The following is a 23826-nucleotide window of genomic DNA, read 5'->3' as shown; positions in this document are numbered from 1 at the left end:
AGCATTTCTTTTCTCTATATGACTTCTGAAAATTTAGTTAAAATGAACCGCTAAAAGACAACTGAACCAAGGATATTTGCAGTATTTGGTAGACGGTTGAATAAATATGATTATATATGTTTTTAAAATAGCCAAATAATTAACAATGATCCAAGTGATCTTTATTGCCTGGGTCTAGAAGAACTCCTGTTAGTTACCCCCCCCCAACTCCAAAGGAAATTCCCTCTAGGCTTTAGAACTGAGTTGAGTGTTTTTAATCTGGACAGTAGTGGGCTGTCCTTGATAAATAAACAAAAAAAAAAGATCCAGTAACAATATGCGACTCAGACATAATCTGTTCAACACAATTGGTACGGTATTCCTGTAGGTTGAAGCAGGGCAGTTACGTTTTGGTGAAAAATCTGCTTATTTCTTAGTTCCTTTGTTTAGAGAGTCAGTGAACCTAGGAAGAGTCTAGAAGCAGAATTTCCACTGTTTTCGCCACTTCTTTTGACACCTTTCTGAACCAGTCTGACAAAGCGTTCTGCAGTCCCAGTGACAGAAGAAAGAAACGCATCAAGCTACAGTGTGGGTATCAGACAACCGAAGGCCCAAAAAAGCAGATTTATTCCTCTTATGAAATATGCTACAAGAAGCATTAACCTTGAAAAGCATGGAATTTTTCAGGGCAAGTTAAAAGCAGCTTTGGAAAATGCAAGCATCTTTCATTTCTTTTACCAACTGGTATACTGCCTTATTTTTAAAAACATGCTGAATTGTAATATTGAGGGTTTGCTTAAAACAGTAAATAGAAAATGTCACAGTGATACTGAAGCTGAGTTTCATTTTAACTAAGCAACTTCTTCTTTTACAAGTCTCAATGCCAGGTTTATCATGCAAACATCTATTCCTGTAACAGACTAAGCAAGCCAGCTAAGAAAAGCTCACTTAACAGCTTAATGGCTGATCATCATGCCAATTGTTACTGCCTGAACTGCCCATCAAAGACGATCAGTCTGTTGTTGAGGATGTTGCTGGTTGTGCTGGTACATAACACGGTGAAGGAGGAGAGGCACACGTGAGGGTTAATGGCATGATATTCACTGCAGTCACTCAAGCAGCAGAACTTACATCAATGAGATCAGACAGGTCATGAATGTAATACTTGAATACAGATGCATTGGTGGCTTCCAGAGCCAGCAGATACTCGTTTCTTGCCTTAATAGCCTTCAGTCTATTTTCTGTGTACTTAGCTTGGCGCTGAAAGAGAAACCAAAGACAGAATTTATTTTAGAAAGAACTGTGGAGTAGTAGCATTCTTAGTAACACTAAGCTGTATTCTGAACAATTCTTACTCTGCTCATATAATTTGTTTAGTTCAGTTGGATTCTAGTTTCATCAAGATTCAAAGGCTTAAAGCTTAGATAAATTACCTAGAAGTGCTTAAGCATTACTGCATTACACAGCTTTAGTCCTCTCTGAAAACAACTATAGTGTTGGTAAAGAGTAAGAGAAGAATGAAGAAATAAGACAGATTTATGAGATTGTATAAATATACATTACATAAATAAAATGCAATTTCAGTTAACCTCCACACCTTCAGCAATAACTGAAACTCTAAGCACTGCCTGCCACTGAAACTTGCACAATTCCAACCTAGCTCACTGTACAAATCTTAGCCCAGTTATGCTAGTAAGCCCCAAAGCTAAACATGACCATGTAATTCCTAAGTCCAAAGTCCAAGTCAGCACCAGCTCTGCCCTTAACTCATCTGTTTCTGCTGGCCCTAGATTCAAATTTACCGCTTCCTTATCTAAAACTTGCCCTGATTTTTTTCTGAGGTGGTCCCAAATGTGTATTTCTTTGTGCTGCCAGGCCTGCCTCTTGCTTGGTCACTCCGAGCTCAAGTCCAAGTGCTGTATATCAAGCCCACATCAAGGAGAGAAGTGCTCAGTAGTTCCTGTGCTGAACTACTGCAAAGGTCTCCTGTCTCCTTCTCAGGCATTCTACACAAGCACAGCAATGCCATGCAGTACCTTCTCCTTCATTTTCTCTATTTTCTTGACAGAGCTTCGTCGAACATGCTTTTCTTCAAACTTGACATTGGAAGTTGAGTCGGGGGAACGTGGCGTTTGCTTGTCCTCTTGTTTCACTGATTTTCCAATCTGCTTTTCTTCCTGCTTCTCTGCCTCTTTCAACTTGCTCTGAGCACTAATGCTGTCAGCATTGTACATATGGTATGTTTTCATAACCTGCGGAAGATACACAACAGTCATAGAGCATAATAGTTCCATTTGCTGAGGAGGAAATAGTTTTACCTTACCAGCAAGCCAGGCATGCAGAAACTTTGCCTTACACTTTATCAGCTGCATGACCAAGTCTCAGAGTAGAACAGTTATACATACACCTGCAAAGCTCAGAAGTTAGGAAAGAGGAAGAAAAAACTCTAAGAAAGAAGTCACGTGCTACAGCACACAGACATTATTTGCATTTGGCCAACACATTCCCCCCAGATTTTTAAGTTTCTTTAACGTAACTATTTCACAATAGCTGTTCATCACATTTGTATTAAATGCAAGGTATCATACTAAGTAAACAAAGTCATTTGGACATGTTGGGCAGATCCAACAAGTCAGATCCATTTGCTTGCTGAGAGTCAGAAATATCTAAAGTGGCAAAATATCCACAGAGACATCACATCCCAAAAGCCTGCCAGAAAATGCACAAATGAAAATGTGGCTCTCAAAATGAATTTGAAATCAAAGTAGATTATTTTGCAGCTGCTTCTTTGTTTAATTTTGGCACACGCCTTCTGTACACTCCAATGGAGGAATCAAAAAACTAAAAATATAACAATTATATGTTGCCTTCTCATTATTCAGAGAACATTATTTGCCAAAGTTGGAAAAATGATAGCTTTTCATCAGCAGGTAGGATTTCAGAAGGAATATCCTTCCGTCTTACATCTAGATGAATCAGTCATTTAAATATTCCAAGTCTCAAGCAACTATTTGATCAAACTATTGATTTGCATAACAGCTGCAGAAGTAACTCACATTCAATTTGTTTAAATTGAATTTGACATGAAAAGCATTTCTGTTCACCTCGTATAGCAAAAATAGCAATAAAAGAGCATAGCTCTTTCAGAGGCTCAAGGAAAGCAGGAATTTATGCTACATGGACTATAGYACATATCTGTTAATAAATGTAGATAAATATTATCCCAAAAGGCACACAAACAAAAAGCTTTAATTTATTTCATTGGACATTCACATTTAGTTTTAAGAAAACAGAACAAAAACCCCAAATGGCATCATACCTAAACTGGCTTTTCTATTCACAATGAGAAGACAAGTCAGTTCATGTACCTGGACACTRAAGTTAGCATTTATAACGTAATTTTGATGGAGGTCAATAAATGCACAATTGCATAAAGACACCTCGATAGTGTAGTTCCACCTTTAATAAAGATCTCACTTGCAAATCAATTGATCTAACATGCAAATCCATTTATACCTATTTCATCTTAGTTTGAACTGTAACATAATTTTACTTAAGTAGGATGTATGTTCTCTCCTCATGCAGTGATCAGCAGAGGTTCTCAGATATAAAGGGAAGCTGTATTTAAACAGGAGAGCACATGAATGTAGCCAGTATTAAATAGAGACTTTTGGATAATTTACACACACACTTCCAGCTACTGCATCTGCTTAGACTATAAAGCAGGTATTTATAATAACWGAGGTAAAGTAGTTTCTCTTCCTCTATCATCGAAAGTAGAGCTGGCAGAAAGCAAGAGAARCAGAAAAAAAATCACAATTTTAATGACTTCACCCTGCTGACAAATGCCACACTGGCAACCACAAACACCGCCTGCTCCATGTTTGGCAGTGAGGTTACTGTTGACTCACTAGTGCCTGCTGAGGTCAACAGCAAAGTCAAGGACTTCAGCTGAATGAGACAATTCAGGACAAAAGGCTCATGGRGAAAATCCCCTCTATTTTATCTAGGTAGGGAAACTAAAAACAGTGTCCATTTTCATGGAGGTCCATCTACCGTGGAAACAAATACTGTCAATCCTTTACTCAAAAATTAAAGAAAAAAAGAAACATTGCTGAAACAGACTGCACCCTCGAAAAAAAACAAAACATTTCTACAGTAGGCAAACCTAATGAGCCACCTTCCTTTCCAAACTTATTTCTCTGACTTTCCAKGAAAAAAAAAATGCAGCTTGCTTATACTATTGTAAAACAAAGCAGTGCTGACAACTGCAGTGGGGGTACATCACATCCCAGTTCAGCTTCACAGTGCCCCAGCTTCCACCATACTGCTACTTCCCAGTCACACTCACCAGTGCTGTCAAGCAGCACAGTGTCTTTTCCCACAGGCAACATTCATTAAAACTACACACCATCATGCAGAAAAAGAGGGGAAATCATAAACTGGATTAACAATCTAACCTCCTAAAATGCCATTTTCTGAGTCATGAGGGCAAACTGATGCCCAGTGTCACGCAGCAGCYTGAGTCTGGAGGAGAGTACTGAAAACCCCACTTCAGCTACTGCAGCAGCAAGAACACTGGAGCATGAYGAATTCGCTTTTCCTACTCTTGCGATTCCCCCCTTCTTTTTCTAATAGATTAGTCTGAACATTTGGTTTCAATGCTCTAATGTAACAATTTCCTTCTGTATCTTCTGTTGACATAGAAAATTTCAGGGAAACCTCTCTAATGCTCTAGTATTGTTCTCAATACCTAATTTTCATCACAAGGTTGGTATGTCCAGACTTCAGACATATCYCCGGATCATCTTCTTCAAGGAACGAAAGAGAGAACTTTTACCTCAATGCAATGACTCAATGCATCATTAAAGAAGGAAGAAAGAAAAGACATTTTGAGCAACAAAGCCACGGAAAACCATGCGTACATTCTGCTTTTAGGACAGAACCAATTCACTAACAGCTGCTGAAGGAAAAAATTTAATCAAACAGCAGGCTTTTCCATTCATTTATGTGAGAAGAAAAATCCCCAAGCAGCCCATGAACTTTAACGAACACATTCCTTCTCTTTCCCGAGGCAATGTCTCTTTCTTGGTGTCTCCAATGGATATACTGAGTAGCAAAAAGCACAGATGGAAGGCTATTACTCTAAAGGGAACTGTTTTGCTGGAAGAGTGGAGGAAAAAAATAAACCCAGTGGGTTTTTCCTCCCCACTGAAGCTGCATGCTTTCTTTTGTATGCTCACTTCCAGAAGTGGACCACACAAAACCACTATGCTTAWCTGATTGAAGCATGCAGTAACCTGACTGAAATCTTTTAGTGAATTTGGAATTAATTCTAAACATCTTTTTTTCTTCTTCCCACCCCCCCCCTTTTTTTTTTAAAAAAAAGAAAAACTGCAGCCAGTAAAAGGTATGTGTTAACTTGAGATATTTGAGAAGTGAAGCCAACACTTACAAAGTTGAAACAGAATATAAAGATGGAGTGAAAAATGAGATTTATGGTAACTGTATAGACTGGTAGACACAAATTGCCTCAAATCACAAGGACTGCAGACATTTATCAATCTTAGTGCTTAGTCTCTGCTGTAACAGGAGGCTGGAAGAAGTCAAACACTTCTTCCTTCTGTCTGAAAAGATGCCAAAAACTCAGTTTGATTTACCGTATAGAGTTCATTCAGGACCTTCATCAAGTCTTCCTGGAGCTGCAGTCCCACTTCCTTACTCTGCAACCAAATAGAGAAATGAAAGTTAATTGGAGAAGACGGGAAAGAGGTGAAGGAAGTGAGCATGCTCCACATTTACAAATAATCTAGACTTAATTAAGCACTATTATTTATGCTAGCAAATCCAATAACTGCTCAGCCAACAGCCACTTACAGTCAAATTGTATAAATGGTATTAATAAACTCAAATGGTCTACRTACACAGACAAGCAGGCCTTAGGAGCATGGAGACAGGAAAATTTCCACTGAACATGAGATTTTCATCATTACAAGTCTATAAGTAAATAGATTTTCTGATCTGGTACTTAGTGATCTTAACTCAGTGTCCTACTATGACAGTTTGGCACACAGTAGAATATGAAAGCTGAAGAAATGCAGGATAAGACGGACAACAGTTGTGATAGTCCTTTATTCAACACTGTATCACAACACAACAGGCAACACTTCCATTTTCCTGACGTATAATCTAAGTGACAAAGGCTCAGCGATGCTGCTGCCAAAAGRCAGGTGTATAACGAAGGCTGTATTCCACCAAAGGTTTTGCTCCATAGCATAGCAAATAAATATAATTGTGCCAGTGTAAGTGCCATTACACTGCATTTTATCCCACCCTTCTCAAAGACAGGTAGAGAGGAAAGTAAACGCTTTCAGTCTGCAGAAGTCAAAAATCAAGTAAGGCAGGTTCTTGACAAAACCAGACTCTGCAGGCTGTGGTGATGGACATCTCCTCCTCCTTTACGCTCATGTCTCCATGCTGTAGTGCTTGACCTTACATCTCTCTCTCAGCCCTTTGGTACCACCTTCCTGTCTCTCCTATCCTTATTCCTTGTCCCAGGGCCACAAACATAGCACGGGTTGCCAGTGCCACCCCCTAACACTGATGCCTTACAAAATAAGGTTGCTCAACTGGGCTCCTGCAAGTGTTCAAGCCTGAAGAAATGCAACAAGGGGGGAAACCATACTGCAGCATCTGCCAGCTCTTGCTTCACAAGTCTCATGCCCAGAGTAGAAAAAATATTAAATCCATGCTGCTAATTTGCTAAGGTGATAGTCACTCTTTTGTCTGCATACCAAAATGAAAATGGCTTGCAGAAGCAACAGGGTTTGTTAAAGACAAGCCTGAAGAACAACCCTAGAAAGATCTACATGTAAGGAGGTGTGCTCCTAAGTGGTTCTCTCTGTCTGTTATTGAAGGAGATATGCTTGGACCAATGCTGACTATATTTGAAATACTATACAGAGCCCTTGGTTTATTTGAGTGCAGCGTTAATGTCAACTTTTTTTCTTTCTTTACCATGTAAACTTTAAAAAAAGAAAGTAACTCACTGCTAAACAAAAATTACGTGCTTTCAGACCTCTCCTTTGGTTGTCCATGAGATTTATGTCCAAAAGTTCACTTCTTCCCTTTGCGCCTCTACACAACAGTAACCTGCTACAATCTATAACATCTTTTTGCAAATGTTCTTTTGCTCATCTATTTCATCACCATAGCTGCAAAAAGAACCTCCACTTCAAAATTAAAAAAARAATTACTCTGACAGGGATTTACATGCATTCATTCAGCAGTCAGTTCTTCCCAGCTCCATTCAGATTATAAATTCAGATAGGGGATTTACCTCAACAGACAAAGCAATCAGCTATTTTTAAACTACAAAGACTACAATGCAATTTAACCATATCAACACAAATCACTCTCTCCCAGGGGACACTTGCATTAGTGAGCTGCCTAGTTAAACCCAAGGCTATATGACTCATGAACTTGTTTCCCTCTAAGAAATAGCAGAATGAAGAAAAAATAAGGATTAACAGCAGAYAGACATGATTGGTTGTCAAAATCGGCTGTAACCCAAACTAGCCTGCAGTCAAGTGCCAGATTTTTAAAAATATATTTACTTATTAAAATCCATGCTAGGTGACAGGCAGCCCACATTTCTGCATTGCTTTTGGACACAACTGGGGTATAAAGAGGCAAATATTTGGCTTTAGTTAAATACAGAAATAGGAAATGGATAAGTACATTTTTCTGTTGAAGACTACCTGAATGTCAAAGTCACATCCGTAACTGCCACAGGGTGACACTTCTGTATGCAAAGCCTTCTTTGAAGAGACATTTCTGCATGCAWCAACACTTGTATGCAAAGGAGGGGAAAGCAGCTTCCTTACCTAGCAAGTTCAACAGTACTATTAATCTTCACCTGATTAGAGACAGGATTTCATGCTAAAACTGATTCATATTCTGAAGAGCTTCCATGAGAAAATTTGAGAAATGCAGATACACCAAAAAGCAGAGTCAGCAAGCGTTTAATGGCACTCCTTGCAAAGCAGCGAACAGTCACAGCTCCTCCTGTGCCTTCTCCATCTGGCGTGGAGCAGAACCGCTGTGCACCTACTGCTTTGCTACAAACCTTAACAAATCCTCTTTTTCTGTAGCAGAAGTGTAAGTGATCAAGAAAAAACTCTGTACTTGTAATAAAATTTACATCTTTTAGCCTACAGTACTTCGGAGATTAAAGCCAATAAAGTTATAATTAGACCCAAACAGATGTTTCTTTCCTTTGCTGKTACAGACTCCAAGAAGAGATGTCTCAACTGTTATCCTGTTTATTTGAACAGGCTGCGGAAACGATTTTAACTTACTGCTGTAACCCCGTTCCCTATGGCACGCATTATCGCGCTGGATAATCATTCTGAAATTCTGGAAAAACTCAAAGCAGTGCTGACACAGAGCTGGTAAACGATCGCTGCCTTGCAGCGAGCAGCCAAGATTGGCACATTTCATCAAAGACCAGGGCTTCTGGGCTCAGTGCTATACAATACATCCTTTAAGGTGAAAAAAGGAGGGGAGGGGACGGGAAGAGAGGAAGAGATGCACCAATAATTGTTCATGAAGCCACACACCAGGCAAAAACACAACGGAAGGGGGAAAAATCTCCCCCAACCTCCCCAAAATTAAGGATAATGGACAATTATTTATCACATGAAACACAGCGCAGCCCCTACAGAAGGAAGAGGTCTTTGAGTCAATCCTGTTCGCTGTACACCAAAACGGGGGGAAGGGGACGAGAAGTATAAAACAGAGCTGCCTTTGTTCRTTAGCAGACAAAACGTTTCTCTCGGCTTGGTGGAAGAGGCTGAATCACGAACAGCTCTGGCCAGCGAAGGGGGTAAAGCCCGTCCTTGAATCCCCCGGTCGCTCCTGCCGCACAGGCCGGGGACTCGGCACCATCCGCCCTTGCTGCCTCCTCAAAAGCAAGCCAAAAACCCCAAGCAACTGCCACRCTCTCCAGATGCAAAGGATGCTTTCCCCACATCTTCTGAATAATTAGCAAGTGTGAACRTACCTAGTGCCACGTGCAACAAGAGCAACCTTATCCACTTTCAACGTTTCATTCATTCGCTCGCTAGGAAGGCAGCAGCGCCTCGCTGCTAACCTGCGGGTTCGGCCGCACGCTGCCTGCCGCGTCAGGCAGATTTCACAGACTCAAGCCTGYTCCCCAGGGAGCCAGATGTGCTACTGAAAAAATAAGCTTCAGAAACAAGCTCTGAAAATAGGCTCATGATTCCCAGTCTCAGAGGTATTTTGCAGTAACAGTTTCTGTGTTTCTCCCTTCTCCGAAGGCAGAAGGGAGCCGAAGCCGCCRCTCATCGCTGCGGTGATACGAGCCACAACGATTTTCCGAATCTGACATCAGAGATGATTCATGAAGCTGGCTAGCTGGATCTGTTTTAAATGCCCTGAGCACTGAACTTCTCACTCAGAAAGAGCTTTTCAGCAGCGTGCCTCCTTGCTGCTTGAACTGCCTGGACCAGAGCAATYGCTCTCCCTTCACCCAGCTCTTTCCAGCCTATTTGTTTACTTCTCACATAAAATTGCTCATTCATTGTACAAACTGCTGAAGCATCAATTATGCAGAGAMAGATTAAAATGCATACTTTAATGCATATTCAGATGCACATTCAGGTTGAAGAAGAAAAGAAGAAATGTAAACAGCAAACTGTCAAAACACACAATTCCTCGTGTTCTCAAACAAATACAGACAGAAGCTGCCAGATTGCTGGACCAGAAAAAAGGTACATTAAGACAAAGGTAAGATAGATCATAGGTGCCGCTGAAAACAAGCGTCATTTCTAGAACTAAGCAATGCACGCTTAATTTAATGCTGCTCCCCAATATAGATTTCAAAAGAGATTTAGAAGAAAAAAAAATGTTGAACTAGCTGCACCTAGCAAGTGAAAAATACACTGTAGGAAGTAGCAAAGTCAAAAGAAAATGCCTTAAGTTTTAGCAAAAAAAAAAGGGGGGGGGGAAGAGTTCGAGTGTTTTAAAGGATGGGAGATCTGATGCACAGAGAATCTTTCTGAGGTCCTGAAAAGTATGAATTGCAACCAGATTAGAGGCTGCTCATCTGGTATAAGAGATATAAGAGATTTCAAAACCCTGCTAGAATATGGTGCGGATTTATGAATAAAACACTTTCTAAAGAAAAACAGCAATGCAGTCTTTGCAGTTGCAAAGATCTCCAAGTATCAATTCTACACAGGTAGAAACCTGATTCAGACAGGACTGCAGGGAGAACACAGAGATCCCTTCGTCAGCTGGAAAGGCTAATCCCTTACAGCGTCACCTCTGAGCTGAGGCAGAGCTCTGAAAGAGCAATAAATAAAAACAAAACAAAATTTTAAAATTCTATCTCTGCCTAGTCGTAACCATAACTGGAATATATCTGTATATCCCCTAAAAAGCCTGAGGAAGGGCTTATGCCTCTAACAGCTTAATCAATTAGCTCAAATAATAAATACAGAGGGTGGAAGAAGAGGCTGCAAGATACTACCTGTCCCCACAAACCTTGCCTCCTCCTTATCTCATCACAGCTGCAACACTTGCCTTCTTGATCCGGAGGTTACCTGCTTTGGCGTGCATCATTGACTCTTCTTGGAAGACGGCACCGTATGGTGACTACGGTACACCGAGGGTGGGGACAGGGGAGAGCAGGGCGCCAGCMCGACACCCACTCATGCTGCGGCAAAGGTATGCCCTCGCAGCAGCGATATACGCACACTTCCCCTTCGCAAATCAGGAAAATTTATCAACAGCACCCCAGAATTATTTCAGAACAGTGAGAAGAGCAACTGTTGTCCAGGACTGTTTACTTGCAAATAGGGTTTTTTCTTGCAAGCTGTCCCCCTTGAGAGCCTCTTCTTYACCCCAAAACAAGAAAGCAAAGGCAGCTGTCCTAAGCGTGTGCAATGCAGGCATACACATGCACGCTCACGCGTGCACACGTACCCTTTTGTTACAATGGAGGGCATACGAACCATGTGCAGAGCTGTAGGTTGCCACCACCCTTAACCGGCACATAAATTCTCAGGATGCTGCGCCAGCTTCTCAACGCGTGCTTTGTTCCAGCTCGCCTCCCCTYCACCTCCCCTCTAATTTAATCAAGATGTTTTTGGGACCTACTGCAGTACTTGCTCGGCTGTTCCGCATTCCAGTGAACATTAACGACTTCAGCTTCAAAATATTTAGGGGGAATAATAAATATGAGAGCTAAGGAATGCTGTCAACATTATGCCCCAGATTTCCAGCCTCAGCAACATCACTCCAAATCGGATAGAAAGATGGTATGGCTTCAAAACAAACATACCATGAGGTTCACTAGATGCTTTCTGTGTAAATTCATCAGCAGTAAGGAAGYGCTCAGAAACTATTGATGGGTGAATGCGTAAAATACAAGATAAAATATTTTATCTACACTGCCTGAAATTATGCAAGTCAGTGATAAGGCTGAGACTAGAACCCAAGTCTGATGATTTGAAAGTGATTCTTCAAAAGAAGATACAGAGGAATGGTCTTATTAAAGAGTATAAATGGAATAAATAAATATTCATAGGTAGGAAGCAAACATTTGATTTTTCTCTTTTAAATTAACAGTGACAGTGGAGATGCAAGTTGATTGTGTCCTTGCTGAAAGCAGTGATGGAATCTGCAGAAATGTAAGATCCTTTTTTATTCCTGAACCCTAAATATTGTCAAAATGGAAATTATAGAACTGTTAAGAAGTCTGTTAAAGAGAATCCTTGCTAGGCAAAGTTTTCCAAGTTCAAACATGATGTARTACTTTGATTAGAAAATTGTATTTAAGCTTAGACATAAGTAGACTCCAGATAACTTATGTGTATTTTATAGGCTTGCCTTAAATAAATTCATTTGCATGCAGTAATAGACTTGGTTCTTCATCTTCATGGTCTAATCCAAACAAATGATCAGATTCAGTATACAGAAGTACTCTATCATCATCATCGACCCAATCCCCCCCCCCATTTTTTTTTTGATGCAATCTCTATTCTGCAAAGCCTAGGCAAGTTCTATGGAACTTTCTCCCACAGTTTTTACAGAGAAAGTGRTCAGAAACTATCACATAGCCCTAAAGAACAGGAATTCTTTGCAGATTTCTTCTATAGCATCAAATCCTCCAGAATTTAAAGCAAACATAGCAAAATAAAGTCTATAATGTGATGCAATATACATGCATATTTGTGGGACAGTCAGACCATTGGTTTCTAGTACAATGAACCATTATGCATTTTTTCAGTCATATTTAAATTACTGCTGTAGTATCTAACTTTCTCCACTGATTTCACTAGCAATTTGTTAAATTCCATTTCATCACTGTGTTAGTAAGAAGGAATTTTCCCCACACAGCAAAAACGTGGCACTCTGAAAAAGCTATTCCTACATAAARCCGTGTCACATCACTGCCTCCTGTACTCCAGGGTGAAAGAGCCACTTCCAAGTAACCTCCATCCCCTTTTTCTCATTTTTTTGTTGTCTTTTGTGCTGGTGTATTGAGTCTTGGGCTTCAGGCACTCAATCCCAGCAAATCAAGCAATTTTATGGCTGAAAGACCTCATTCTTACGGTGAAGCCAGCCACGTTCTCACCTATTGAGCAAGCGGCATGTGAAATGGGCTTCAGCGAGACCCACTAGCAGGCCCTGAAGTCTTGTAAAACACTGGATGTAAGGTCTGTGATTCTGCTCAGGCTTTCCATGCACTGCATGACCGCTCTGTGCTACCTGCTTCCACCAATATCCTTTCTCAAATGGCCAGGAAAGGCCTGGCCTGAGGGATGAGCAAGGCGAATGGCTGGGAGTTCAAGGAGGGCTGTTACTACATTCCCAGCTGCTCTGAGTTCAAACAGAGGCAAAATAAAGGGAGGCGTATCGCTCTTACAAAGGAGAGCATAAGCATGACTGAAAATAAGCAATGCAATGCAATGCAACAACAGTGCACAACTTTCACATGTTAAAAATGGTGAAATGCAGTGTGTTCCCTTCCCAATCTATACGCAGAAGTGACATCTTCAACTCGTAACATAGGAAGCAGAATTAAATTTAACTGCAGCCTTCAGTATTCAGCACATCACCCAGGGCAACAGGCCCTGATCACAGCTCTATATGGGACCTGCTACAAACGGCTGAGAGCGTACCAGCAACCATCCGCTCCAATTACAGGCGCAGGGATCAAACCTCTAACCCMGAAGCGGATATGTATTGCTTAGGGAGATAGTAACAGCACACAAGTTGTGTCTCTCCCTCGTCCTTCCCTCATTGCATTTGTTCTAAAAAGAGAACGGAGAGATTTAATTTCACCAACGAAAAATCAGAATTGATCATTTCACAGCAGGCCTCTATGTGCTTTAACAGTATGAACTCAACATTACTAGCTCCTTAGAGGAACTGCTCACCAACAGACATAATTCCTACGAGAATTTGTGCAGGAACATTCCTCCTCTGCTTTTTTTCATTTGACACTAAACCAGATCCTCTTTGCTGCTAATAGATAACACAAATTCCTCTCACTTTCCTCAGAGCAATTAACACACCCGGAAAGCCTGCAGGGAGGCGGAGGAAGGCTCCAGGCTAAGAACGCACGCAGAAGAGCAGACACGGAGCAGGCGCCTCCCAACTCTATGTTGGCATCAGAGTTTTATTTATGCCATTTGTGTATTTGCCTGCTTATGCTCTTCTGGGGAAAAAAATATAGTTTAAACAAACACCTAGCATCTTGGCCAGTGTGCTTCCTTTACGTGTCTAGCTTTTCCATGTATGCTGTGCTTTAAAATTGTTCCTATTCTAGTACCAATGCAGCAAATGAGACATACTGCAGCTGTAATGTAGGTCATCTTCAGTAAGGACCCCTTAAGAGAATTAATAATTCTTCTTCCTTGATTACTGCAGGCTTTTAACCAACTCATCATGGCTTCTTCATTTCACATCAAACACTGTGCAGTATACTAGTAAAGAATTTTTTTTCATGATCAAAGGCATTAAACAGGAAGCAAATTCAAAATTGACAGTTTTGGGTTTTTTCATCCCTTCTTCTAGGGTTTCTTTGCTTAAATATCATTATTGAATTTGATACACTAGCGTAAAGCAAGGAATGCCATGCTCTGGAAGCAAAATCTGTAGGGCAAGCCCCTGCAAATACCCACACTCYTCTAGGCTGAAAAGACACGTCCACTAATGAGATCCAAAACGTGAGAAGACCACAGGTAGAGTATCTCAAACAAGCCTCCCCGTTAGCACTGCTAGAAGCAGCCAGAACTTATAAATGGAAGAAGAGAAGATGATGAATGTTTTAAATGCCACGGCCCAACATCGCACGAGAGGTGGGCACAACAGCAAGAAGAGCTGCCCAGAGCCACCGCGCTCTGCCCCGGGGCCAGCTCCACGAGGTGGCTCATGGCCACCTTCCCTGACACCGGACAGGGACCGCCACTCGGGCGGAATAACCCTACCTTTTGGGGACCACCAACCGCACACGCAGCCCCCAGCAGCTCCAAAGGGACCTCTGCAGGGGCCTGACAACCTACCTGGGAAACAAGGTGAATTCAACTCCAGGTTCAAGGAAAAAAAAAAAAAAAAAATCCATGAACAGTGTCAGCTAGCTGAGGACAGCAGTTACGCCGCTCAGATTTTAAAGGTCTTTATGGCAAAGCAGTTTCTAAGGAGTGCAGCGAGGTGGCTGAGCAGACGCTCYGGGGAAGCTCTCTCCCGTGAGGACAATAGAGTGGAAACAATTAAGAAGCGGCAGATAAAAGCTGGCACTAGCGTACCAAAAAAGCCACCAGGGCATGAAGAAATTACGGCACAAAGAAAGAGCTATTCGATTTCAAATACTTCACAGTTTTCTTATGTAAAGACCTGTCAAGTTGAAAAAAGTCAGTTTGTTCAGAAAGTACATGAAGCGAGTAAGGCTCCCAYAGCCGTGTTTTTAAGAAGTATATATATTTTCCTTAAATCCAAACAAAATCCATCAGTCTGCTTCTCGGGAAATCTTAAAGAGACAACAGAGAAAGAGTGATTAAAGATATCAAATTAAAAAGACTTCTTTTCAAAAGGCTACACACATATAAATAATACCCAGGGATGCCAGCAAAAAGAGAGATATCTGTAGGCAAGGAGAACCGATCGGCGCACCAGAAACACGAAGCACGCAGAGAAATCAAGGGCGCGTTAGAAGGACACGGTGACAAGGGGATAGGGATAAGTATATAAGTAAAAAGGCCATGCTTGAGGAGGATAAGGAGGAAGAAATCAAAGGAGCGCGCTCTGCAGAAGCGGGCAGAGGAAGCGGGAGACGGCCGCGCGGGAAGGGACGCTGACATCAAAGCAAGGCGCCGGGCCGCGGGCGGGAGGGCTCGCAGCAGGAAAGCCGCCTGCGCACGGGCTTCAGACCTCGGCCTCGCACGAAACACAYGGCTGCATCGCTAACCGCGGGGCGCTAAGGTGATATTCCCCCCTTCCCAAGGTGCAGCAACTTGTTACCAGGACGGGGACAACTCCACCAGTTTCCCCTTGGCTTTATTTTCTCCAGAGAGCAGTTATTTCCCTGTTTATTTTCCACTTCTCTGGTAACAGCCAGCAGCACCAGYGAGGCCGAGGCAGCCCCGACGGCCGCCGATGCCAGTGGGACGTGTCTGCAAGACTAAGTGTCGCAGCATCACGTCCTTTATTACCGTGGCCTTTCACTGAGGTGCGTTTCCCCGAGCAAAACCAAAACGAAACGCTGGGAAGGAGCACAGCGTCCAAATACCTCGGTTAGGTGAGTTAGGTAGCTGGAAACCAAAGATCCAAGCTATCGTTTCGCCCCTCCACGATCCGCTTCGCTCGGCACGCTGGGCCGCATCACAGCCCGCGGGCCAGCGCCCCAGCGAAGGCGAGGCGGCGCCGCGCCTGCTCCCGGCACGGGCGGCACCGGGCGGTCAGCAGTTTTGTTTTATTTTTTACTGCTAAAAATGGAGGGCGGCCTCCAAGGTCCGGCTAGCTGCTACGCGTGGCTTCCCGACACAGAAAGGTGAAAGCGAGATGGCTTTCAAGAGCACTACCTGGAAGAGCGGCCCTGCACCTGCTTGCACAGGCGTAATTCCAACCAGCTCCTGGCTTGAAACTCTCAGAGTTTCTCGTTTCACCTATTGCTGCAGCACAGAAGGGGGACAAAAGTCGCCCCTTTCTTGATCTATTTGTTTCCAAGTTATAAAACCACGCTCAGTGCAAACAAGATACACCACCACCCTCATTCTCAGGCACTTAAGCRTTTTACAGGGAGACCTTAATAAGGAAGTAAACAAATCCGGCAGCCAGGAAGAAACGCTGGTGATGCACCGCACATCTGACACCGCTTGCTTGTTGGCTTTGGCAGCGCACACAGCTTCTCTTATCAGCAAAGATACCTTTGAAGTGGCTGGCAAACTTCCATCTAATACTCAAACAAATAAGACCCTTCACATCATAACACAGCCCCGAAAAGGGACCTCTTCATCGTAAAACACAGACGGAAAAGCTTAATTCGACAATGCCAAACCATACGGTCTTCCTAGCACACTGCAAATGCAAACACCGRGGACTGAAAACACAAGCCACCCAAAAGCTGGTATGCAGTGCWGGCATAACCACTGGGATTTCTCAAGTTCACTGATTTTAAGAAAAACATGTTAGAGCTTGACTGTTAGCACTGCTGCACCCTGCCTATAACCCCTTCACCCTTCAGAGCAGCCAGCCGGCAGCGCAGGAGAGTCCGCCTTGGCCTCAAGACTCCCACCACAGGGCTCGATCTTATCCCTCCAGGTTTTACCTCTGGATTCAACTACCCGCCGCGAGCGTGGAGCACGGCATCACTTTCCTCCCCATATTCCTTAGCACTATTTACAGTCCAGGCAGCAGGCCCTGCAAGTAAGTTACTACAGAACTTGTAGTAAACCAGAGACGTGTGTAGCAAAATTGATTTTTTTTTGAAGATTTTTTYCCAAAGCAGAAGTTTTAAGAAGTTCTCAGCTTTTCAAATCACAGGTGTGTATTTCCACATATAACTGGGCAACTTTTCCACAGGAGGTTATAAAAATCAGATTTATATTCCTTGTTATATAAAATAAAATTTGCAGGCTTACTGTCAGGGAAAGGAAGGACCAGGGTTCATTTGGACCCTCTAATCATTGTAGCTATGAAGTCTTGTTCAGGCTAGCTGCTTTTTCCTGACCTGTAGTTAAAGGTGTTTGTGTCCCCAAAAATACCTGCCATGCCCACGCAGGCTGTTGAGTCATCTTATTATTCCTTTGCAATATCTACAGATCACTGCCTCTTAACGAACTGGAAATATTAGCTTGTGAGCTGCCATTTAGTGCACTTCCCCTTCAGAAATATGCATCGACAAGCTGCTTGGCAACCACCGCAGGACCACGAACTACCGGCAGTGATGCCTTTACACCGATACGCTGCGTACCGACAGCTCCGGGAGGCCGCAGGCAACACTCCAATTAAGAAGCTTTCTCAAAAACCYTGGATTTGCCAATGACTTGCTGAATAACTCTGGGTAAGGCGCTTCACCTGCTTGTCCTGGTTTTTGTATCTAGCAAAAGGCACCATGCAGCCCCGAGGCGTTCYGGACTTGGTCTGTGCTGCTCTTGGAATATAGGGACTGCTACAAACGTGCTAAATAGGAGCTTTGTAAAACCAGAACTTTTTTAAAAACATGGAATATAAACCTGTTCTGCAATATTTTGTGTAAACACATAACACACGTTTGTATTCTAGCCCATAGCAGCTTTTGTAGCCGTTTATATCTCGTTGTGGCTCAAGAAGGTGAAGGATTCTAGCAGAAAAACTAGATCCAAGTTCAGCCAAATTTCTCCATTTATCTGTTGCTATCTTATTCAACTGTGTGGCTTTAGATAAGACAGGATGCAATTTTTGTTTTCACCCACCCAGCCTAAGTGGAATTGGAAGCTAATACCTGCTTTGGCCTTGGGCCAGTCTGGTACACGGGTACAGAGGGACAACAGGTAGCTGCGGCTGAGCAACAAGTGCCTCTTGTTCGCACAAATTAATATGGAGTTTCCATTCCGTCAGAAGGGGTTTTATGTTTGCTTGGTTTTTGCTTCTGACTAAAGCCCTACTGCTCAAAATGAAATCAAACAGGGTAAGAGCGTCCTTACACAAGGGACTGAAAACGAAGATGCTAGTGTGCTCAGCCAAAGAGCAATACTGCCCCTTTCCACGGACTTCCCTGCCGAAGCCTTCCTCAGCCACCTCGCTCAAGCATGGTCCTTGTTGAAATTCAGTGGAGAGATTACTTATCCACTGAAAGGATTAGGGGAATTGAAGAGTAACTGCCTTCAATAAGCCCATGTAAGTATCTAATCAACTGTAATGTAATTACCAGAAAGTTTCAARAGGTCAAAAAGGCCTTTCTGTGATTTTGTTTGAAAAAGAGAAGGTTCCTCCTCTACTTCAAAAATGTCTCAAAATGAAACAAAACGAAACCAAACCAAAAAAAAAAGGGGGGGGGGAGGAGAGAGAAACAGAATGCAACCCTTTAACATTTTTCCATACTCTGTTGCTATCCAAACAATACTCAAGAAATATGTATTGTGATGGCAAGGAACACAACAATATTCTTGCACTTATTTTAATTCATGCATATACATCAGTTGCCAGCAAACCCAAAAAGCTGCTGTAAAAGGGCAAATAAATCCTGGCCACTGTTCATTTTGTAACAGTCTAACCCAGCTGCATGATACAGACTCTCTTTACCAGCTAAAGCAACACAGAGATGCTGAACGTATCTGAACACTTTTTCCTTGAGACACTGTCAAGACTAGAGTGAAAAGCCAACAGGACCTCCAGTTACTGTCAAGACTGCTCCTAAACAGATTTTCATTTTAAAAAGTCACACAAAGTATGCACACGACTGGTCTTTAATACAGTCACTACTGAGACACCGAAGGCAAAAAGACAGGGAAGAAAGCCTGCTAGGAAATTTTTATCAAAACAGTTCCTCACCCATCTCTCTCTCAGTATTTAGGCTGAATGCCCCCATAAGTACTCTTCAGAAAGCCCCACTCATTTTGCAACCCCTTTCTTCCAACATTACTATAGCAGAAATAACTCTCTCCAAAATCTTAAATACTGAAAGGGAGTAGGGGAAGAGGAATTGCTCTCAGAGTCAGAACCGCAACGTTTTTAACATGTTAGCTAGCAGATGTTACAACCATAGACAAATCTCTAAAGAGACAGGAGGTGTTACCATTCAGCAGGAGTTTTTTCAAAGCTTCCAATATCATGTTTCTTCAGCTAGAAAAAGATTAAAAAAAAAAAAAAAAAGCTCCCCCACACTGCCTAGCCTCCTCCCCCCTTCCCCACCCCATGTAATCAAGAGAGGAAGGGAGAGAAAGGGGGAGGGAAAAAAAAACACTAATAAAAGACACCTTAGCTGCACTTTTTTTCTTTTCACCAGAAGACATGTATCATTCCTTTATCATTTTGCATGGTAGGAACACTCCTTTTTTTTTTTTTTTTTTTTTTTTTTTTTTTTAAATAGTAATTCCTCCTCCGCTGCTGACAAAATTTTTTGCTTTGGAGAGGTCTCGATTATATTCAGGATTGAAAACTTGTGGAGTTTCCATTTATTCAATAAAAGTTTCAAAATACATACAAAAATTGTCAACGCTAAGTAGGTTAAGAGGTGCAAATATGGCCTGAATTTAACCACTGAATCTCAGCTGGTTACTTTCAGGAAAATCCTACAATCCTAAAACAACAAAATAATTACAGAAAGTAGCTAAGGTAAGTCAAGTACAGTTACCCACAATGAGGAAAAAGCATGCGTTAGGAACAGATAACAATAAACTGATCCACCAGAAGTTGCATCTAAACCCTCGTATTTTGGCAGGGCCAAACAGAAAGACATGCAGCGTCGCGCTCGGTTACCTTCTTGAACAGGCGCCCAGAATCTTCGCTGACCTGGACAAAGCGCGGGATGATGTTGTTGAGATAGATATCACTTAGGGTGGTGTGATCCCTGCTCTCCCGCTTCACTTGATTTAACAGGAGATTCCAGCAATTGACTGGTGAGAGCACATTCTGATCCTTCCTACAGGGGACGCAAAATAGAAACAAGAATTGGATAGGACTTCACCTGAAGCAGACAAAATGAATCTGTTAACCAAGTTCTGCATCTATAAACACYAGAAACATAGCTACCGCAGATATGGACCCGCTGAGGGACACGAGAGCGGAAAAAGGCTTTAAAAAGGTGACAGTACATACAGAAAATACGTCCTTGACTGCCCACGGCCACGTTCTGCGGTCCCCACGGGTAGGTCAGGCTGCAACAAGTGGGAGCTAGTGCCAAACACGGGCCCTAACTTCCTCCTCCCAAATGCAGAGTTTGTGCCTGAACTGCAGCGCCTGACGGAGAGCGGTAGCTCCATTTCTGACACAGGGTTGCACAGCGCTGGCTCAGATATTTGCAACTTAACCGCGATAAAACGATTTCAAGCATCCAGTTAGTTAAATAGCATCTGCAGGGGAAACAAAATGTGATGTCTCATGCATGAAAGCAATTACGTGCAAGAAACCTAAGTCTAGCCTGAGCAGAAGAGAAAGCAACATTCACAGAAAAAGCTTTAKGCTCTCATCTTCAGGCTTTTCTCAATTATGGCTGATTCCTCCTGCGCATACAGTCCAAAAGGGCTATTACACCTTTTCTGTTTTAAGCACAAATACATTTATTTAGAAAAGAGTAACTCCAGTCTCTGGTGGAAAGCCAAAGCCCATCTTGATTATTGCACAAGATTGTCCCAGACTTTTCCCCTTAAAAGAAATGGGTGTAATTTCCATGGAAAAAGGAAACATCCTACACTAAAAGGACAGTAAACTCTGCTGCAAGAAGTGCCTGACATTACTAAAATGTGGAGAATTAAACCACAGTACACTTTCACTGCCCTTCTCATGGCATCAGTGGCTGCATCTGCAGTGCAATATGGATAATTTAAAGAGAGGAAAAAAAAGAATAGTTTCAAACCAGCTGATTTTTACATTCTGTTTCTTTTCCTTAAAAAAAAAAAAAAGCACAGGAAATGACTGCTGCTTGTGATCTGGACTACTTCAAGGTTTGCAGTGTGTATATAGTGGGAGGGGGCGGAATAGAGATTCTAGGCTTTTGGTCCTCTTCGTGTTTTGAATAGAGGAAAAAAAAAAGAAAGTAAAATGTGAGAGGGTAGAGATTTTATTTAGAGATAATATTTGCCTTTGTAGTCTTATGTCGTGTACTGCAGATACTGCTGACACAGGCAAAAACGGAAAGAACGATCAAAATGCAGAATGGTGCAAGGTTGAAACTGCCAGATGTTAAGTCATATAAACCAAGCACTTGCCCCCAGCACTCCTGCAGCCAGTGCTTGCAGCATGCTGCCTGTTTTGTTAGCAGGCAAGAGAGCTAGCTGGAAACTGCAAGACTTTGCTAACAGAAATTTGTGCCTCTTGGACCTACCACCACCGACCACAGCGTGGCCAGTCCTCCAAAGGCGTACGCATGCATCAGTGTTGCATATTCTGACTTCTGCTGAAACCTGAGATAAAAGCTTCTACCACAAACTAATATATACATTTTTTTTAATTTAGGTGAAATAAGAAACAAAATCCATCTTTCTCCTAACAAAAAGCAGTGAGGAGGAGAAAAAAAGAGGAAGAAAAAGGGAATTAGAAAGAGTGCTTCCAAGTAGCAGCACTGGTCCAAGTCATACATGCTGTCGGCTTTCCTGGAACAAGAGCCTCCATCTGGACCAACAGACAAACCATGTTTCAGAGAGGAGACAGGAAGCAAACTAAACCAGACTGTATGACAATTGGTYGAAAATAAAGGTTTATAAGGGGCACTGTTAAGAAATGTTGAAGTCTGGTTGGTTTGCTCCTTTCCCCCCAAGATACCGAAGTGCTTTATACATTGGATTAGTACCTGCCCTCCAAACGCTGGAGGAGCTACAGTAAATGAAAAGGAAGCAACTACTGTAAAAATGTTGGGAATTAAACGGTGGAAGAGAAGCTAGGACCCTACTTACTCTTATTCTAACTCCAGGTATTAGAAAACCTGTCCCAAAATCCTAAGCAGCCTGTTGCTGCTTTACTATTTAGCCCCTGCCTGTTTTCATAGGACTAGCGCGACCGCAGACCCCCAGGAAACGGCCAGGAGCAGCCCAGCAGCGTGCAGCTGCTAACTCACCGCGTCCTTCTGCCATTCAGCTGCACRAAATGCCAACCCAAAGCTATTCTGACCCTAGTATCTCCCATTGCAGTTTCCATCCTGCACTGTATTTTCAAAAACATTAGGAATACAGGGACAAGTGATCAATTCTATACCTTCTGGAAAATCGTAAGAGTAACCTCCAATGACAGGGGGCTTACTGCTCTGTATGGGCCAATACTGGCCCGTAAGTTAGGCCATCTATTCCGCTAACAGCACCTGGCTACTCCTTGGATGCCTGCTATTCCCACACCTTCCCAGCCTTGCTCCAACTTGTTTGCAAGAGCTGCTAGCCACAAGGACGAGGGGTTGTAACTGCAAACAAGAACACATGCAGGAGACCAGAGTGCAGCATGGTTAATGTGCCTTGCTCTCCAAAAAACAAACAAAAATACACTACCCCAACCCAAAGCACCAAGTGGAACACAGAAGAGATGCAATAGTTAACCGGGCAATTCCCAGCTGTCCAAGCTGCTGTACCACAACGCCCAGAGCTATTCTAAGGCAGCACATAGCACAAATACCAAGAGCCCATGAAAAGTATGGTGAGTAAAATTGCTAGTGTCTAATGGCGCCAGATAGCTTGTTGACACACTCCATGTGGTTAAACATGAAAGGCCATCTTGCAGGAAAAAAATAATCCCCAGCCCCACATGATTCTAATTTGCGCCCAGGACTGTCACCTTTCGGTCTGGGCAGCCAGCGCTGAACCCTCATCTCAGCCTCCTGCAACCACAGCTCGGTGCTCCTAAAAATTTTTCTTTTACATTTCTTTAATTTTTTACATTCTGCTGGTTTCACTAACCCCTTTAGTGCCTGGTACAAAACCAAGATGGACTGTTTTAACAGGTTTAATAGTTTAATGCAAGCTTTTTACAGCAAGAAAGAAATGAAAGAAAAATCTCCCCCTATTTGTCAGTGAGAATTTTCTCAGCAAAAAGATGGTGAAGGTAGTCCTGAAGACAAGCTGCTCAGAAGCAAATAAGAAAAGGGGGCAGCTACTTGTTTCAAAACTTCCAAATAGCCTTTAAACCACACATGCGTTAATTGTTAAGCCACCTCTAAAAATGCATTTTTTTATGGGGTAGAACACAGCAACAGTTTTCACAACACAGAGCAGAAGTTATACAACTGTTTACAACAGACCAGTTTCAATCATAACCACAAGCAGATGGTAGAGAAGTAAATTGCCATTTTCATTAACAATTTCAATTCTCCAAGGAGCTAACAAATATACTCTGCTTCCAATTTCTTGTCACTACAGACAGAGGATCAAAAAGCAAAAAGTAGTGCAACAGTGATCCCAGTTTATCATCACAAGCGAGTTCAGCTTCCATAGTCTATATTCTACAGAATGGCCAAAATCAGTATTCTCCTTTTGATGATTAAGATTCATGAGATCAACCCAAAGCTTTGGGACCCGCGGATGAACTTTCCCAAAGTTGTGGTAATCCACGTCCAGAACAAGGGTCACCTCCGACTTGATCTTCCCCACGGGAGGGGGAGGAAGCAGATGCCAACATCCAGCTTTATTTCATGCATGA

At 42.4% G+C, this 23826-nt stretch overlaps 1 protein-coding gene across 2 annotated transcripts in view; it reads right to left on the bottom strand.

Moving 5' to 3' along the window:
- The window catches only part of SRGAP2 (SLIT-ROBO Rho GTPase activating protein 2), a 115225-nt gene that overhangs the window by 45224 nt on the left and 46175 nt on the right, over nt 1-23826 (bottom strand). For both annotated transcript variants that reach the window (XM_085300390.1, XM_085300391.1), the window contains exons 3-6: nt 19969-20131; nt 5640-5702; nt 2016-2231; nt 1111-1239 (exon numbers count right to left, since the gene is read on the bottom strand). In XM_085300390.1, coding sequence (XP_085156516.1) covers nt 1111-1239; nt 2016-2231; nt 5640-5702; nt 19969-20131 — 571 coding nt within the window. The remainder of the gene's footprint in view (nt 1-1110; nt 1240-2015; nt 2232-5639; nt 5703-19968; nt 20132-23826) is intronic.

The sequence above is a fragment of the Rhea americana genome, unplaced genomic scaffold (genome assembly GCF_003343005.1).
Source record: "Rhea americana isolate MKP2758 unplaced genomic scaffold, rheAme1 scaffold_163, whole genome shotgun sequence".
Lineage (NCBI taxonomy): Eukaryota > Metazoa > Chordata > Aves > Rheiformes > Rheidae > Rhea > Rhea americana.
Note: the sequence above shows the minus strand (reverse complement) of the source record. Positions and strands in the feature narration are given on the sequence as shown.